General features: G+C 44.3%; 1 protein-coding gene across 11 annotated transcripts in view; it reads left to right on the forward strand.

Annotated features, from left to right (window-relative positions):
• The window catches only part of LOC135909243 (zinc finger protein 774-like), a 59,912-nt gene extending 43,929 nt beyond the window's left edge, over nt 1-15,983 (forward strand). For 8 of the 11 annotated variants that reach the window (XM_070538965.1, XM_070538964.1, XM_070538967.1 and 5 more), the window contains one exon: nt 12,160-15,983. In XM_070538965.1, the coding sequence (XP_070395066.1) occupies nt 12,160-12,968 (809 nt within the window). In that variant the 3' untranslated portion in view covers nt 12,969-15,983. Of the gene's footprint in view, nt 1-8,975; nt 9,037-12,159 lie in introns of all 11 variants that reach the window. The other 3 variants (XM_070538962.1, XM_070538966.1, XM_070538970.1) reach the window with 1 other exon arrangement.
• The last annotated feature ends 2,907 nt before the right edge of the window (nt 15,984-18,890 follow it).

The following is an 18,890-nucleotide window of genomic DNA, read 5'->3' on the forward strand; positions in this document are numbered from 1 at the left end:
CAGGAAGTCCATGCCGAGAATGACGTCTCGTGAACACTGTTGGAGGATAACGAAGGTGGCAGGGTAAGTCCGGTCATGAACGGTAATTCTTGCCGTGCAGACTCCAGACGGCGTGATGAGGTGTCCTCCAGCGGTTCGAATTTGAGGGCCTTCCCACGTAGTCTTAACTTTCTTCATCTGGGCGGCGATGTGTCCACTCATGACGGAGTAATCAGCCCCTGTGTCGACTAAGGCAGTGACTGCGTGGCCGTCGAGAAGCACGTCGAGGTCGGTGGTTCTTTGTCTGGCGTTGCAGTTAGGTCGTGGCGTCGGATCACGGCTGCGTCGTGTTGAACTGAAGTTGGAACGTCGCGTCGTCAAGTCGTCGTTCGTCGGTGCAGTCTTGCCTTCCTGACTTCGTCAGGACGGCGGCGTGTCGTTGTTATGTCGTCGAGATCGTTTCGTCGTCGTCTTCGTCGGCGGCGGAGGATCTTCGTCAGTTCGACGAACAGCAACCGCACCTCCATCGGTTGCTGCTTTTAGTTTTCCGGATATGGGCTCGCTGACCGGCCCCGGGCTGGGCCAGTGTATGGTCGGCGCTGCGGCGACAGGTAGCGTCCTGGTGACGGCGAACGGGATGGCCGTCGAGGGCTCCACTGAGTAGCGGCGAGGTAATCGGCGATGTCACGTGGGCGTTCTCCAAGCTGTGGACGCGGCGCGTTGACGGCGAAACCTCGCAGTCCCATCTCCCAGGACGGACATCGTCGGTAGACGTGACCCGCTTCTCCGCAGTGGTAGCAGAGCGGGCGGTGGTGAGGAGCACGCCAAATGTCCGTCTTCCTCGCGTAGGTGCGCTGGGCGACGGGTGGTCGTGCTGGCGGCGGCGGCGGCGGCGGACGACGAAATTGCGGCGTTACAGGGCCCTGGCGCGGTCGCTGAGGAGGGCCTTGACGGCGTACGACGGCGGCGTAGGTCATCGCTTCGGGTTGAGGTTGCGGTAATTGAGGTTGCACCTCCGGGACTCCAAGCGACCGCTGAACCTCATCTTTGACGATGTCAGCGATCGAGGCCACTTGAGGCTGCGACGACGGGAAGATCTTCTGAAGCTCCTCTCGTACGACTGCCCTGATAGCCTCGCGCAGGTCTTCGGAGGCCAGTGATTGAATTCCGGCATAGTTTGTAGCGTTGGTGCGGCGGTCGAATTGCCGGTTTCGCATCTCGAGTGTCTTCTCGATGCTAGTGGCCTCGCGAAGAAACTCGTCGACAGTCTTCGGTGGGTTTCGTACCATACCGGCGAAAAGTTCCTCCTTAACACCACGCATTAGTAGCCGGACTTTCTTTTCCTCGGACATTTCCGGGTCGGCGTGGCGGAATAGGCGGCTCATTTCTTCTGTAAAAATCGCGGTGGTCTCGTTGGGCAGCTGCACTCGGGTTTCCAGTAGTGCTTGGGCTCGTTCTTGGCGTACGACGCTTGTGAATGTCTTCAGGAAGCCGCTTCGGAACAGCTCCCAGGTAGTCAAGGTGGCTTCTCGGTTCTCGAACCACGTCCTGGCAGCGTCTTCCAATGCGAAGAAGACATGTCGTAGTTTGTCTTCGCTGTTCCAGTTGTTAAAAGCAGCGACCCTCTCGTATGTCTCAATCCAGCTTTCTGCGTCCTCGAACGTTGAACCGCGGAACGTCGGAGGCTCCCTGGGCTGCTGCAGCACGACGGGGGATGCTGGGGCTGCCATTGGGGTGGACTTGGTGGCGATCTTCCTGCACGTCTCAGGTAGGAGTCCGTGCTCTGGGGGCAGTCCTTGCAGCCGGCGGCTAGCTCGCTGGTCTTGGGCGACGTTGGTTTTGTCCTCGGGCTTCGGGCTTGGATCGCGGCTTTGCGGGGGCGTTCGGTACATGAACGCACAAGCACCTCCACCAGATGTCACGTGGTCGTGAGGTTGAATAACACAGTAGCAGTACTGTGAACGACAAAACTAACTTTTATTGGGCGAACCTGTGCCCACAAAACAGGCTACACTTATAGCGCAACGATAGCGGCGAACACGCTCGGCGATCGTCGAAAATCTGATCAGCGGGTCAAGTGCGTCGGCTTTTATAGAGCAGTCGTCGAATGTTCCAGACTAATCGTTGGGACCCGCATGCCTTCCATAAAGTTCTACATCATTCGCGTCAGGCGAATAAATCAGATAACACAAGGTTCGGCAACAACAGACTGCGGATAGAAGCATCGATAACTTTCCAGAAACTTCGGATGCATTCAAGCGCGTCCCGCGCTGTGCGATACGATTTCTTAAGCGGTGAAACCTGGTAGCCCGATAAATATAAATACACGTGTCAATATGTACATATTCTGTCTCATAAGGAACGATGCCAATAGAAGCATGTCTAAAGAGTTACAGATTCACTTTTGTGTAGGGTTTAATGACGCAAGGTCCAGGTCTGGCCAAAGAGCATCAAGCAAGTCATTGTGAATCCTAATGGAGAAATGAAAAATTATAGGTGCTGAAAAGCTGTCAAGAGGAAGAAGTGGTGCTCATGTTCTTAACGGGTGCTTTGAGCAATGGCAATGCATAAAAATCTCCAGACTTCTCAGATTAGGGTGCCATAAATCACACAGTGACATTTTTTTTTTTTTTTGACAAGCTCTGTGCATGTATTGTGACTGAATGCTGGCCTTGAAAGTTCACTGTTAAAGCACCGATGTTTTTTATTTCTTGTATGTAGATTAAGTTTCTGGTAGGCGGCTTATGTTGTGTTTGCTGCCGCATTATGTTCCATGGTCATGATTTGTAATATTACTTTTTGTTAATGGCAGTACTTCCGGTTAATTTTCTCTCATGCGTGTGACTGGTGTTTTCACAGTAGATGGGCGTGTTCAGATAAGTGCAACCGGCTAAGTCCGGTGACGACCATATTTAATTTAGACCAAAATGTATATGTTGCTGTATGAGTACCAAGAAAAGCTAAACCAAACTTTGCTTTGCGAGAAAAACATCATTCCTCACGAAAAAAATATGGAAGCGCCCAGCCAGTCAGAAGCGCTTTCTGTGAGTTTTGCTGAATCCGCATTTGGGTTAGCTCCCAAAGAAAAAGTGTTGTGGCTATGGCTCTAACAACATTTATTGATACAGTACGGGTCAGTATCATTGCGTGAAATATTCGACAATATTGGCCAAAGTCCAGATTTTCTTTCTTCCCTATTTATAAAGAGTACGTTTTTCAAATTTCATCATTGTTTGCCGTAAATGTTGGTAAAACTTGAGCCGAACATATTTCCTTACGTGGCAGTATAAGCTCAGGAGAAGCCCTCAAGTTTAGGTCTCTTATTAAATTGGCAGCACTTTAAAAATATTTAAAAAAGAACAGCATCCTTGATTTTCCTTGAAATTTTCCAAATTAGGCCTTTGACTTGAAGTAATGCAATCTGGAAAAAAACATGTTGCATAATTTTTTTTTGTTTCGGAGTTATAAAGTGAGAAATGTGACTGAATAGATGGTAGCGTTGGTGTGACATGCAGCTCACAGCAAAGCCTGCCATGAGCCAACAGATTGGGGGGTGCATTGCAGACAACTCATGGAAATTGGTTTGTTTTTCTTGGCACTCAGGCGCCAAAATATATTTTTTCAATGAAAATTCAAAATGTTCACCACACATGCCTGACTGAACTTATCTCGATACTCCCTGATGTCATTTGGCGCACAATAAGATCCAATCTTTTGTGTTAGGGTCATATTCTTGTTATTTCTAGCTTCTAGTATGTATGAGAGTTTTTTGAACTTCTTTCGTTGAAGCAATGGCCTCACCTTTTTCATTCTCGTTTTGCACATAAGCGATTTCTTGCTATAATTAACCATTTAATTGTTTACTACAGAATCAGTTCTGTAAATCGGTTTTCAGTTCATTAAATTAGTTACTCTTTTTTGAATGTGCGTTGTTAATTCTTGTTAACATTTCAATGCTTGCGCTCATGGCATGTAATCTTTCAAATTATTAGCATTTTATTGTGTTTAATTCTCGAAGAGAAGTTGAGTGACAGCATATTCTAGTTAATTTATTATTGCCATTCAGTTCAATGGTTATGATAGATTTCCATCAGGAATTTAAATTATGATGCAAGTGTTGTGGGCCATATGTGCTTTTTATTGTGGTAGCTATTCTGTGGACACTCCAGGCAAATTTTCACCGTCACCGTGGTGTTCCGGCAATAAAACTGTGTGTGTTTGTGGTCAGATCATACGAAGCCATCAAAGAATGACACCAAGAACAGCATAGAAAAAATTATTTGTAGTTCTTCATTAAAATATAGAAATGACAAATAAATGGAAATGAAAGTAGATGGACAACAAAGCCACATCTTTGCATTACGCGCACGATGCTCTTACCAATTAAGCTACCGTGGCACCGTTTTCCCATCTTCTTTCTTGGATATTTATGTTTTACTTACTAGACCCAACCCTCAGAGGGTTGGCCAGCACCACTACTCACGGCCCTGGCACCAAATGTGGAACATTCTGTCTGCCTTAGGTGTCACGTTGCAGAGTGACACACGTAATGCATCACACGCGTAATGCCAACACGTGGATTTGTATCCCACCTGTGGCCAGTTGTTTTTTCATCTTCTTTCATATGAATTTGTTATCATTTATTTATTTAATAACTACAAATAATTTCCTTTATCCTGTCTTTGGTGTTATTGTTTGTTGGCTTCTTATGTTTTGGCCTTTGGTTTCTTTCTTCTGATTCATATATATTTATATGTATCTATATAAAGAAAGTTGTCTGACAGCCAGTATTCAAGCAAAGAACCTCTAGGACAAAGGCCCGATACTCTAACCCAGGGGTCCCGTGAGTGGCCAAACAAATCCGAATCCATCCCCTCGTCAGGGTATTTTTACGTTGGAGTTTGTATTTGACACAACCACTGCACGCCACATCCACACTTCGGTAGTCTTTGCGGGAAAGGTCATCATGGCGGTGGTGTTCAAGACTCATCACTGTTTGATTGACAGGCCCCAGGTGTCCATACTGGATGAATTTAATTCGTGCTTGTGGGTTTCTTTGAACGAGAATGGACTTTGTCCTGGAAACTGAATGCCACTTTCGAATGTGGCAGCGTGTCGACTCATTGTCGACACATTGGCCATTCGCGTATTGCAACAGCACGACGCTGGGTGTGCTGTTGTTACTGATGTTATAGTGTGCACTGATGTTATAGTGTGCCTTTCGAGCAGTTTCCTATATACAGGCTGGTTTGATTCCTTACAGTGTGCGTTTCTACTCCTGAATAAAAATGCGGAATAACCACCTCAACTCGCATTACGTAGATCGGGGTCCCGTGTGGCTGGGAGGCGCATGCCTTTAGGATTAGCATTATGATCGGTATACGGGGGCTACCCAAAATTTCAGGGAATTTGGTCATAAATATATATATGCACCATAACTCCTGATCTGAATTGTCTCCTTTGAAGTAGTCACCTTGAGCATGAATAAACCAATCCCATCATTTCTACCACGATGTTGTGCATCTGTCGAATCCTTCAGGTGCGAGTGCATTGAGCACCTCCAGTGATTCCGACTGGATCTCTTCAACTGTGCTTTCAGCCTCAATTTTCAATCGGAAACAAGAAAAAGTCGCAGGAAGCAAAGTCAGATGAATAGGGCTGTTGAAGATCAACACTATGATGTGTTTGAAAGTCGGGAACTGTCGAAAAGCAAGTAATGTGTGAGCCATCACCTCATTGTGGTGGAGAAGCCAATTGTTCTTCCACTTCCCTGGATGTTTGCGCCGAATGCTCTCCCTTGAAAACCTTACAGCAAAACTTCCTATTGATGGTTTATGTCCAGAAGGTATAAGTTCCTTACATACAATTCCCACTCCCGGAGTGACTGAACTGATCCATTCCACTCCTGTAATTCCAGTAAATTAAGCACTTTTATTACAATTGTTTACTACTAGGGCTTGCACGTGCATCAATGAAAAAAAAACTTTTTCAAGTTTTGACAGCATAACAAATAATGTTACCTGCTGTTATTTCGCACAAGGATGAACATGCTTTCTGGCCTGTTATCTGTCCAGGACTTTCTTGCCTTTAATCACTGTAATTATTAATCATTAGAGTAATGCAAAGTGCATAGTAATTTTATGCTCTGTGACCCATGGAAGGTGAGCGCAGTTATTCAGGAAAAAAACGTGCAAGCAAAATTAAGATTGTGTTCTTTGCTGTAGGAGAATGTGGCTATCGCAGTAAATGAGTTCAGAGCCGGAGAAATCACTGGAGTCTGCTGCTCTTTTTGTTTCTCGTTTACCGCGCAATTTTCCAGCACACCTTTCTGACCGCTTGTTATCGTACCTCCTGGACACTTGACAGTGTGCGAGAATACATGATGCACTTTCCAAATCACTGTGGCCTCGGGCAGTGTGTAAACACTTTCAATGTGGCCATTTATAGATTGCATTCCTTTGTCGTACATAAAGCATGCTCTTGCTAAATTGAATATTTCTTCACAACTTCACTACTTCACTACAAATGTTAAATCGTCCACTAAAACTGAGGAGTTAATCAGCTTAACACCTTAAGTGAAAGATAATGAGCTAAGCCTAACTAAAAGTTAGTCTTCAGATGCACTTCAACATTGCAATAAAAGAAGGGTTGTGGGTCATCAGAAATGTAGAATTTGTGCAATAGAGTGTTGTTTATAATTAACACTGCAGAGGTAGCCACTGGAAGAGTCTTATACCCGTGTCACACGGGCGTTTGGAAGGCCTTCCAACCGATAGTCAGTTGACTCAAAGGTCAAGTTTGAGCTGCTACACGGGCGGTTTCGACGGCCGCCGAGTCAATAGTCTATCGAGTCAACGGAGCACCTTACAACTCTATCGAAATCTCGATGGCCTTTGAGCAACGGAAACAGCGCGAACATGCCCTCTCGTTCACAGTGTGCTCCAACTCACGGTTAGAAAGAACAAATCAAACCAAAATGCTCTAAAAATACTATATACGAGTGTTATCAATTATTCAATAAAGTATTTTTGCCACTTGATATGCGCGAACTACACACACTCTCGACAACAGCGACGTGCAGCGACGCAAACGTTGCCGCAGTTTCGCTGCTCAACAACTTAAAAACTAAACATGCATGTAAGACAGTGTATAAACAATTGTTTTAATGTATGTATAAACAAACATAAAAGAAATTATAGTGCTTTTATGTGGTTTTAATGCTGTTTAACATTTTGTGACATGAAAACGAAAATGAAGATACGCAGCGCCACACAATTTGGCGAGAAATTCCGGAACCACTCAACGGCCTTTGAAAAGTGCCGTGTAGCAGCGCGACAACTCCTTTGAGTCGAAAGAGTTCTGGCGTTTCGAAGGCCGTCGACTGGAAGGCCTTCCAAATGTGCCCGTGTGACACGGGTATTAGTGAGTCAATAGGGAGAAGTGTAAATTTACCGCTTTTACAGTTGTGCTTCAAATTTACATTTAGTGCTTCGGGATTATGTATCCATTCCATACCAACTCCATTCGGGAATCTCGGGCTCACATTTCATTCTCATTCCACCTGCCAAACTAGTACCAGCATTCCAAGCCATTCCAGCTGATTGGAAATGTGGAACGATTCTGTAGTCATTCCAACTCCACAGTTGTCACTTCACAACTCGAAGGCCTCCCCTGTCTAGCATGCACGTGCAGACACACACATGCGCACATGCACAAACAAAATTTGATGTGAATGCCAATTAAGATGCTTTATAAACTAATAATGCACAAAGCACAAATAAGTTTAGAAGAAGCATTAAAAAATAAGAAAACTGAACAAACAGCAATACGTAAACGAAATCATTTCAAGCTCCACAGAAGCTTAAGATTTACATTTCACGGAAGAACTCAAACTCGCTTTGTAGTGCAAAGCAGAAGTGGTGCTCCCTTCAAGGTGCCAGCTCATCTTACAGTTCAAGACATGGATCGGACCGGAGGTTTAACGGACTCATTGATGTAGACCTTGAACCTGTGAAATGCTTATGAGTAAAGATTATGGGAACCTTGTCCTTGAAAACACCGTACATGTAGTACAGTGTTCTCTCCCTCTTGCGCACACACACACACATACATTATTAGGGATACACTTCGTGTTTGTCTCGTTTAATCCAAAATCCCATGCGAGGGCTAAATCGTCATAACCTTCTGCATGCTGAACCGACCGACTGAGAACATGAAGCTCCTCCAGGAAGCGCAATCATTGCTGGACGTGACAATCATTTTCAAAGCATATAAGTAACCTACAAAGTTCAATTTTTTGGTACGCATAAGGCAAAACGTGGCCCCCTTTCCTCAAAATATGTAATTTCTACTGTTTGCTCCTGTCAGGGAACATGTTCTAGTGTAGGAACAGCATAAAATGAAATTGACAGTCAGAAGTGACACATGCCTTTAGAAAGAAATTGTCAACATTATGATGGTATTGTAATGGTTCTCCACTTTCGACATGGTCGTTTTTGCCACCATATCCAGGGTAAGCTATGAATACGGAAACAAATTTGACCGTCAGAACTGTGAGACGTTTTGAATCTTGATTGTCATAAGAGACTGCAGCGCTATGTCGACTATCTGTAGCCAGTGATTCAAAACTTCTGGTATTTCAAAATCCGATGGTTTCGTGCTGTAATGTGTGCAAATGCTTTACGCGGCTGATCATAATGCTTTCTCCGTACCCCTCGCCCTTCGGTTGACCCGCTGTGGTTGCTCAGTGGCTATGGTGTTGGGCTGATGAGCACAAGGTCACGGGATCAAATCCCGGCCACGACGGCAGCATTTCGATGGGGGCGAAATGCGAAAACACCTGTGTACATAGATTTGGGTGCACGTTAAAGAACTCCAGGTGGTTGAAATTTCCGGAGTCCTACATTGCAGCGTGCCTCGTAATTGGAAAGTGGTTTTGGCACGTAAAACCCCATAATTTTTTTGATAACACATTGCTCCCTTCTTTCTCTTTCTAGATGTGTGGCACTGGCAGAAGAAAAATATTTTTGGACCCCCATGTTCCATCTTCTGCACAATGTGCGATGTTACTTTTTTTTAGTGACTGTGCAATATAAAATTTCTTGCATCTTTGTGACTAGTCCTTTCAGTGGCACTTGCTTTGTTTTGCACAATATGGTGTAATTTTTTTTTGGTTCAGTTCATGTACTTGCTTCTTCTAGATTCTAGTACGTACACTGCTGGAGTTTCTTGCAGAAGTATTTTTTTTCAGCCTTCCCATTATATTTGTTTAAGTAATTATATTCATAATTTCATTTACTTTTATTATGTTTACATGTAAGTGTTTTTTAATGGTAATTCTGTGTTTAAGGTTCAAAGAGAAGTCTGTTCAGGTCTGTTTCAACATATAAATGACAGTGTTTCTTGAATGTTTGTGGATTGTTAATTCTCTTGATGGTTTAATTATTGCACTAATAGCTTGTCATCTTTTGGTATCATAAGCATCCTTTATATAGGACGCTGGGCGGGAAGTTGACTGATCATACTTGAATGTTCGTTTAGTACAAGTGATAACTATTAATTATACTGCTGCCTAAATGAAATGCATAGTTTCACTAGAGGATGTGCTGTGAATCTGCTAGGTGTTTTTTAAGTTCTCTTTCATTGGTTTCTGCATTTTGTCTTCTTCAGTGCCCTTGTTCATTCATCCTCAGCACTGAAGCACTAATTGCAAGTTCAAGAAAATGTTGATTTTTCTTTCTGTTTTGCAGAATTGTATGCTTTGTAATTCTAGATTTTTATAAAACATGTTAATATAGAGAATATAAAAATATATCACACGTAAAATATATGTTTTTGTAAGGCCATAGTCCTGCAATGGCAACAGATCATTTGTAAGCCATCCAGCTTATTAAATGTGAAGCATTTCTATGCCTACCCAACGAGAAATTTGTCTGTCACGTTAGACAATGAATGACTCATACCCCCTGTAAGCAAGGGCTCATAACCCCGTAAGCAAGCAAAAAATGCAATGTCTCATGCCCACATAAGGCAGAGGCTTCAAGCGCGCAGTAAAGTGAAGCGAACATTGTATACATTCATTGAAATCACCCATAAAACACACAGAACAGCATACATTCCAATAAAAAGTAAGCTCAAAACAAGCATCCAAACCATCTATAAAGCATCGCATGCCCCCCTCAGCAAATGCAGTGGTTGTTTAGCAAGAGCTTTGCTTAGGTAATCTTAACACCAAAGGTCGAGCAATCGTGTGCCTTACTTAACTTGTGTTAACTTCATATTAATGCCGTAATGAATTCTGTCTTAATGAAACCTGCCTGACCACGTTTGTTATCAAACACGATAAGCAGATGTTCAATAAGGTTGATAACTACGAATGAGAGTTGATAAGGGTTTATGCCTGTCGGATAAAGTTCCATAATGTTGATAGTGACACCGTGCTACGTGGAGATGAGTAAGTGGCACAATGCTTACGCATTCTTGGACAACTACCAGAGGATTTGCTCTGTGAATATTTTTTTGTGTCGTTTACCTGTTGTGTTTTGGCATTGCAATTATGAATTCATTGCATTTGTTAGGGCAGAAAAGCCATTTATTAGCACAACTGTAAGGCAGGCAGGTTGTTTCCATTCTTTGCTAATCTATGTGGTTTCATCCTTTCTATTTTATGTTTGTGCATGCATGCATAAGAGTGCCTGTTTGCTTCTCATCAAGAACTGGCGTACTGCAAGCCTCTGATTCGTTCTCCGATTCTGCGTACTGCTTGTTTTGATTAAACCTAGCTGATGTGCTACGAAATATTGTATCTGTTTCAGCTTTTTGCAAAGCTAGAATCATCATTTTCTTCATTGTGCTCTTTTTATCTATGTAGTTGTTAGGGTTTTTCATATCCTTTATACTTCCAAAAGAAAGTATGTAAGAATTAAATGACTCAAATTATGAAAATGAAGAAGAGCCATGCGGAAGCAATACCTGGTCACTGTTTGTCTATTTACTGAGCACTGCACATTGCTGTATATTCTAAATGTGAAGCAGAGATGTGTGCAATTCAGTGTGGAACTTTGTTGTAGTTATATGTGTCTGTAACAGGCACCACATCATGATGCATATGCTGCCCGCAGAAATTTTATTTTGCAGAGATGTGCAGTATATAGCTAAAAGAATAAACAGTGACCATCAACCTGCGAAATATTGGTAATAACGCAGTACACTTGACTAAAAGCAACCACTGTTAGTTCAAAACTGCATCATGCAAGCATTCTTCTTTTCACTTGTGGAACTGTGCGGTGTTGCATCCTGTATTGAAAAGAGATAGTTGCTCTTGTATGGCGAATGGAAAGGGTACAGCTCATGTATGTATTTTTATGATACCAGCAGCTATGTTTTTGATTCTGAGGCTTATGCTTAGGCAGCAGAGTGCTTGTTTTGGCCTTGTACATTGCGTTTCTGATAAAGAAAACGTCCCATTTAAAGAAAAATTTGTCCTGGATGAAGGATCAAACCCAGGACCAACGCCTTCTGTTGGACAATTTATGACATTTGTGACGTCAAAAATATCTTCACAACTGGCAGTAAGATAACAACTGGCAGTAACAACTGGCAGTAAGATAGTTACATTATTGCAATGCTTTATTTGTGTTATTGTGTGAAAAATATTGAAGATGTCATCAAGAAATTGTAACAAATAAAGAAATGGCTGCAATATATTTGCAATATTTATATGTAGCCAGTTTAACATAACATACAATATAGCGAATCTTGGCTTGAGACAAGATGCTGTCCTCTTCATCTAGTCGCCGAGCACAACATCTCATTCAGCTTGCATCTCGCATCTCATCTCATCTCACAACATCTCATTCAGCTTGCACCGATACCATACTCCACATCCTCTAACTTCGATATTTTATTATTCACAATATTTTTGTTGCAAAAATAGGTGTGGATTTTGTAAACTTTGTTAATGAGAAATCTCAAATACATTGTGCAAATCAATATGGCCACCGAGCAGTGCACTTGTTTTACGAGATTTAACTTCATCCTTAATATTTCTTGAATGAGGGAAAAGCTTATCTTTAGCATTGATGTGCATGTTATTTAACTTATTTTGTATTTCATAATTACTGTTTTGTTTGAAATGAAAAGCATTACGTAACTAACCTGCCTTTTTTTTTTTTTTTTAAGCATCGATGCAGGTGACCTCTCCAACAACTGTGAAGGTTGAGATACCACATCAAGGATACTTCCACCGTGACTGTCAGACTGATAAACCCTCTAATGTGAAAACAAAGAACGAGGTTCATGTCAGTTGGCCATTTGAATGCCATTTGTGCCCTGAAAGCTTCTCGCTGAAGGAAACCCTGAACAAGCACCTGTGCACCCACACAGATACAAGGACATTTCGGTGTTCTTCATGCCCTCGGAGCTTCTGGAGGAGGGTTGATATGATAAGACACCTTCGCACCCACACAGGCGAGAGGCCATTTCAGTGCCCCTCATGCCCTCGGAGCTTCTCACAAAGAGTTCATTTGAAAACACACTTGCGCATCCACACAGGCGAGAGGCCATTTCAGTGTCCCTCATGTCCTTGGAGCTTCAGGCAAACGGGTGATTTGAAAACACACCTGCGCACACACACAGGCGAGAAGCCACATCAGTGCTCGTTATGTCCTCAGAGCTTCTTACAAGGAGATCATTTGAAAACACACCTGCGCACTCACACAGGCGAGAGGCCGTTTCAGTGCCCCGCATGTCCTCAGAGTTTCAGGCAACGGGGTCATTTGAAAACACACCAGGGCATCCACACAGGCGAGAGGCCACATCAGTGCTCGTTATGTCATCGGAGGTTCTTACAAAGAGATCATTTGAAAACACACCTGCGCACTCACACAGGCGAGAGGCCGTTTCAGTGCCCCTCATGTCCTCAGAGCTTCAGGCAACGGAGTCATTTGAAAGCACACCTTCGCATCCACACAGACGAGAGGCCATTATAGACCTTTTTGGGTGCTTGGAGCTGCTCATAAAAGTATGTCCTCAAAAACCTCTGCACATCCACACAGGCAAGAGGCCATTTGAATGCTCTGAATGCCCTCGGAGCTTCTCACAGTGGTCCTCAATGGATGATCACCTGTGCACCAACACAGGTGAGAGGCCATTTTAGTTCTACTTGTGCCCTCAGACCTTTGTGCGTGAAAGCCACCTCAAAAGGCGCTTGTGCCACCATAACCGCAACTGACCATATCAGTGCTAGTTTTTCTGTAGGGGCCTCTCTGTAATAGCGTATTTGGCTTGGTGTTCCAGAAGATTTTGACAGTACTAAGAAAGTCTAAAGATAGCGTTAAAACCGTGGTTCTAGTTATCATTGTGGTAAAGCATAACTATCTTGAGTCACTTTTTTAACCTTCCTGTGGAGTGCTCTGAACTGACCAATCAAATGTGCTGTAGGTTGGTTACAAGCTCAAGGAATACTTGTGTATCCTTACATTAGAATGACCATACCGCTCCGTCGTCTTCTCCAAGTCCTTTTTGCAAGCCACTCACTGAACACACATGAACGTTGCACCATTATACCACCAAGAATGCCACCAACCATGTGAGGTGTATTTTACATATTAAATGGAGTCTGAACAGGGAATCTGCACAGATGTGTGGTATGGTGCATGGCATTCTGGTACATTAGGAAGTGCAAGTGCTATTGTTTGCTCTTAGTTAAGAACTGCTAATTGACGTCGGAGAATGTGCCACGATCACCTAGCAGGTTGTTCTATTATGCTAAAAAATCATGAAACGCAAACCTGGACCTTAGGTGAAACATGTTTGGATGATAACATCGTATCTTAGTGAAGTATATATTACGGCAGTTTTGATGGCACTTGTGTTGGGAATGAACAGATTCTGAATTGGCAAGTTGTTCCATCTTGTTGAGACAGTAGCTGAGGCCAGCTATATAGGTGTTGTAGAGATGTTTCTTGTAATGAGCATCGGCCTATCACAGCCGCGATAACCATGTGATTTTCTTTATGTGATGGCACAAATGTGCGCACTTTTGTATGTACATATTCTTTCTCAGAAGGGACGATGCCAATAGGAGCGTGAGTGAAGAGCTATAGATTGGCTGTTGTGTAGGGTTTAATGACACAAGGTCCAGGCCTGGCCAAAGAGCATCAAGCAAGTCACTGTGAGTCCTAATGGAGAAATGAAAAATTATAGGTGCTTAAAAGCTGTTAAGAGGGAGAAGTAGTGCTCATGTTACTAACGGGTGCCTTGAGCAATGGCAATGCATAAAAATTTCCAGACTTCTCAGATTAGGGTGCCATAAACCACACAGTGACTTTGTTTCTTTTGACAAGCTCTGTGCATGTAGTATTGTGACTGGATGCTGGCCTTGAAAGTTCACTGTTAAAGCACCTATGTCTTTTATTTCTTGTATGTAGATTAAGTTGCTGGTAGGTGGCTTATGTTGTGTTTGCTGTCGCACTATGCTCCATGGTCATGATTTGTAATATTACTTTTTGTTAATGGCTGTACCTCTGTTAATTTTCGTGCATATGTGTGACTGGTGCCTTTAGAGTTCATGGGTGTGTTCATATCAGCTCAACCGGCTATGTTCAGTGACGACCAACTATTTTTAATTTAGATCATAAAATATATTATGTGTCCTGAGTACCAAGAATAAATAACCCAAGGTTACCTTTGCGACAAAAGGATCTGTCTTCAAGAAAAAGAAATGCAGAAGTGCCCAATAGGTCGGAAGTGCATTCAGTGAGTTTTGCCAAATCCCCATTTCGGTTATCTCGGAAACAAAAATTGTTGTGGGTATGGCTCTAACAATATTTATTGATACAGTACGGGCCAGTAACATTGCATGAAAAATTGCACAATGTTGGCCAAATTCCAGATTTTCCTTTCTCCGTAATTGTAAAGAGCATTTTTTTCAAATTTCATCGTGTGCTTAAATGTTGTTGAAAGTTGAGCCAAATATACTTCCCTGCGTGGCACCACACTGTCGGGAGAAGCCCTCAAGTTTAGGTCTATGATTAAATTAGAAGTACTTTAAAAATATTTTTTAAAAATGCCATCCTTGATTTTCTTGGAAATTTTCCAAATTAAGTCTTTGTCTTGAATTAATGCAATCTGGAAAAAATATCATGCATCATTTCTTTTCTTTCAGAATTATAAAGTGAGAAACGCGACCAAATAAATGGTAGCACGTTGCTGCGACATGCAGGGTCTGCGCATGATCATGGTTGGAAGTTCCATTCTTTCGTGGCACGGAATTGCTCTAGCATGGTTCTGAAAGCAAGGAGTGACAAAATAGAAAATGTCGGGGTGAAAACACTCGGCACATTCATAGACAGGAATCGCATAATATATATATGTGCGTAGCAACAGAACCGTGGGGCATTGGCCCTCAGTTTTTGGTGCGTGCTCTTGATATCAGGCCTTTAAGAGCATGTCCTGCTCACAGTTCATTAGAAACAGAATGCAGAGTATCCAAAAACAATGTTTTTAGTTCTACACTGGTTAGTAACTTGGTCAGCGAGGGAGCTCACAGCAGAACTTGCAGTGAGCCAACACATTAGGGGGTGCATTGCAGACAACTGTGGGAAGTTGGTTTGTTTTTCTTGGCACTCAGGCAGCAAAGTATATTTTTTCTATCTAAATTCGATATGGTCACCGGACATGCCTGACCGAACTTATCTGGATTCACCCTGATGTTGTTTGGTGCACAATAAGGTGCAAACTTTTGATTTTAGGGTCATATTCTTGTTGCCTCTAGCTCCTAGTACGTGTGCGTATCCCAGGGGGGGATGATGTAGTATAGTGTCGCCCCCTGTCAGATGTATGTGCCATCGCATATGTATGTTTTGTAGTTGTTGAGCTAGATGGCGCACCCCCCTTCTGTCATGTGACGAACATTGGACCAATTGGGAGGTGTCATCTGGCTCGTGAGCCCTTTATTAGCAATAAACGGCCAAGCGTGGCCGAGTCTTCGTTCCGGTTTTCAACGGGAGCAGTTCGCTCCGCGTCTCCTTTACTGCGCCGGCGTTAGCCGAGCGTTTGCTGGTCGGGGCCCCCCGCTTGCCTGCCGCTGCCGACACAACAGCGGTTCAATCTCGAGTGCACGTTTGATGAACGCCGCCTAGATTCGTGTTCTCACATGTGGCGCGCGAGGCTGGAGGGTCAGGCGAGGGAGGAGGGGCATTCTTTTCCGGCGGCTGCTAAGGTGCCTTGATGTCCTCATCGCCTGCCGCTCCGTACAGAGTGGAGATAACTACGGCGTCTACTATGGCGTTGGCCACGCAAACCGCGGACGCCGTAGAGATACGCTGCCGGCGCTCGGGTGTCTTGAAAGCGTTCTGCGACATGGCCAAAGTTCGCGCCCGCATGGGCCTCATCTTCAAAGCGTTCTGCGATGTTTGCAGAGTGCGCATAGCTCAGGTAGCTTCGTATGTATTGTCTTTCGATGTTTCGTTCGCGTTGACGCGACTGATGCATGGAAGTCAATTGGCTCACGGCTGCTGTCGCAATTCCCAACTCCAGCAATTTAACAGACAGTTTTCCCTGTCATAGAGCGAGGTGTATTCATGTTTACCTGTGCGCGCGTGACACCGTGCTGGTTAACTTAATTAAAACACGTTGACGGGCTAGTTGGTTTGAATCTATAAAAGAATGTGTAAGCGCGACTGAACAAGGACGCAGAAAGAAGACACACAAAGACAGCGTTGTCTCTGTGTGTCTATTTCTTTCGACGTCCTCGTTGAGTCACGCTTACATGCTCTACATACAAGCGAATGTTTACCTGTGTATACGTCCGATAAAACTGATGTCCTTATTTCGTACAGCTATCTACTACTATGCTATCGCAGCCGGTGTTTCGCCTTGTGGGCAGAACTGCGAATTTTAGGACACCAGGTACTTTATTTCTGGGAAATGGAATTTGCTGCGGATCTACTGCACTTGCCGAGCTGCTGTGTGGTGTGGCGCGCACGTTGGCGGGCTAGTTGGTTTGAGACCATGATGGAATGTGTAAGCGTGACTGAACAAGGACGTCCAAAGAAGCAGACACACAAAGACAGCGCTTTCTCTGTGCATGTTTCTTTTTACGTCCTCGTTGAGTCACGCTTACATATTTTTATCACTGTTAATTTAGTTAGTAAACTAATGTCTAAAACTACTATCCTTACTTCGTACAGCTATCTGCTAATTTGCTCTCGCAAATTAGTATCGCCTGCTAAGGCTGGCTTCCTCAGCAAGCGAACGCTCCTTCAAGCCAGCTCTGTGGCGGCCCAACAAGTGGCCTCTTGCGCCGAGATCACGGAGAAAGAAGAGAGATTTGCTTAGACTTTGCTCGCGCCTCCTTCAGGCGCTTTCTTCTCGCTGGGCAGTGCGCTCGGTCTCCCTGGCGTATTTCGCTGCCTGTCGTCAGCCGCTTTTCTTGTCTTAGCTGGGCAGCGTCCCTATGGACCAGTGCACAGTATGGCGTGATGCGATGTGGTGTGCCGTTGCGAGCATTGCACTACACCCATTTTAATATTGTGGCTGTCAGTTCCAACCAATCTGCTTTTCCGGTTACCATTTTATGCTTACGTGTGCTCTCGATTTGGCAGAGCCAGTAATTTTTGAAGCGAAGAGCTTCACAACGCTTGTCAACACCGCGCTTTGCGCGAGCCGGCGTATGTCGGAATTAGATCAGTCGGCGCAGGCGCCGCCGCCGGCTCCGTCGCCTGACTTTTCGCCGCTGCCGCGCGTGACGTCAGGCGCAGCGCAGGTGGCCACTGCCGCGCGCTATGCGTCATCGTTTGACGTTCGCCCTTAACGCGTGTTTATCGCGGAAGCCGACTACATAACCACTTGCCAGAGAATAGGCGCGCGCATTCAACATGCAAGGAGAAGAGAATGATACTACCGATACAGAGAGCTGTGTTTATGGCTGTGCAGAAATCGCAAGACAATCTGCCCAACAATGATGAATAAAGAAGTTTAGTAATCCAGCATAACTTATGGTTTATGTCATTGATAAGCAATTTGCATAAGTACACAAGGCACACGTATAGCATAACCATAAGCTAACCATGCGGATTCTGCGACCCGTCTAGCGACCTCTCCATCGTCACTGCCTCAACTCTTTCACCTAGACGATGCCACCCTCCTTTTATCAAGAAAGGAGCACCTCCGTCGCCGCACACGTGCTCTCATACCTCCGTGTGCGGTAGACCTCCCCCGCGGTCTTACCCGTGCAGAGGAGGTTGCGCTTCGGAGGATCCGCGTTGGAGTTGCCCTCACTCCTGCCGTGACTAGGAAATGGCCGCACTTTCGCCCGTTATATCCTCGTCCTGAGTGTCCACTCTGCAAGTCGCGAAATGCTGAAGCCGACATCCAGCACCTGCTGTGGGTTTGCCCTGCACTGAAACCGACGAGGCTCCGGCACCTCGCAGCAGCGGGACTCTCGCCGCATAATCTAAGCGATTACACTGCTTGGACGCAGGGACCACATTATCGATCCCTCTTGGACTACATTAGATCAGCAAATCTTTTTTCATTCGTTTAATCATCCTTATTCACCACCATCCCATACCCCTGTATGCCCTGAGGCATTTACACTCGCATTAAAAAAAAACCATAAGTTAAAGTCCATGCGCTAAAAACAACCATCATTCGCATTCCAGCAGCTGAATAATCGCAGCTCCAGATTCTAGGAATTTTGTGTGAGAGAGGGAGGACGGAAAGTTACGAAGTTCAGAAGCTATATATGACCATGGGCACCATATAGGGCCCTTCCCGTTGCTAACTGTGCTACTTCGTACTAAAGCGAGTGGTTACACGAACATGTTTTCTACGAAGTATGAGTTGTTTTTCTAATAACATTTTCCCTCAAGCAAAAAAAAAACAACAAATTGTATCAAATTTACCGG

The sequence above is a fragment of the Dermacentor albipictus genome, chromosome 5 (assembly GCF_038994185.2).
Source record: "Dermacentor albipictus isolate Rhodes 1998 colony chromosome 5, USDA_Dalb.pri_finalv2, whole genome shotgun sequence".
NCBI lineage: Eukaryota > Metazoa > Arthropoda > Arachnida > Ixodida > Ixodidae > Dermacentor > Dermacentor albipictus.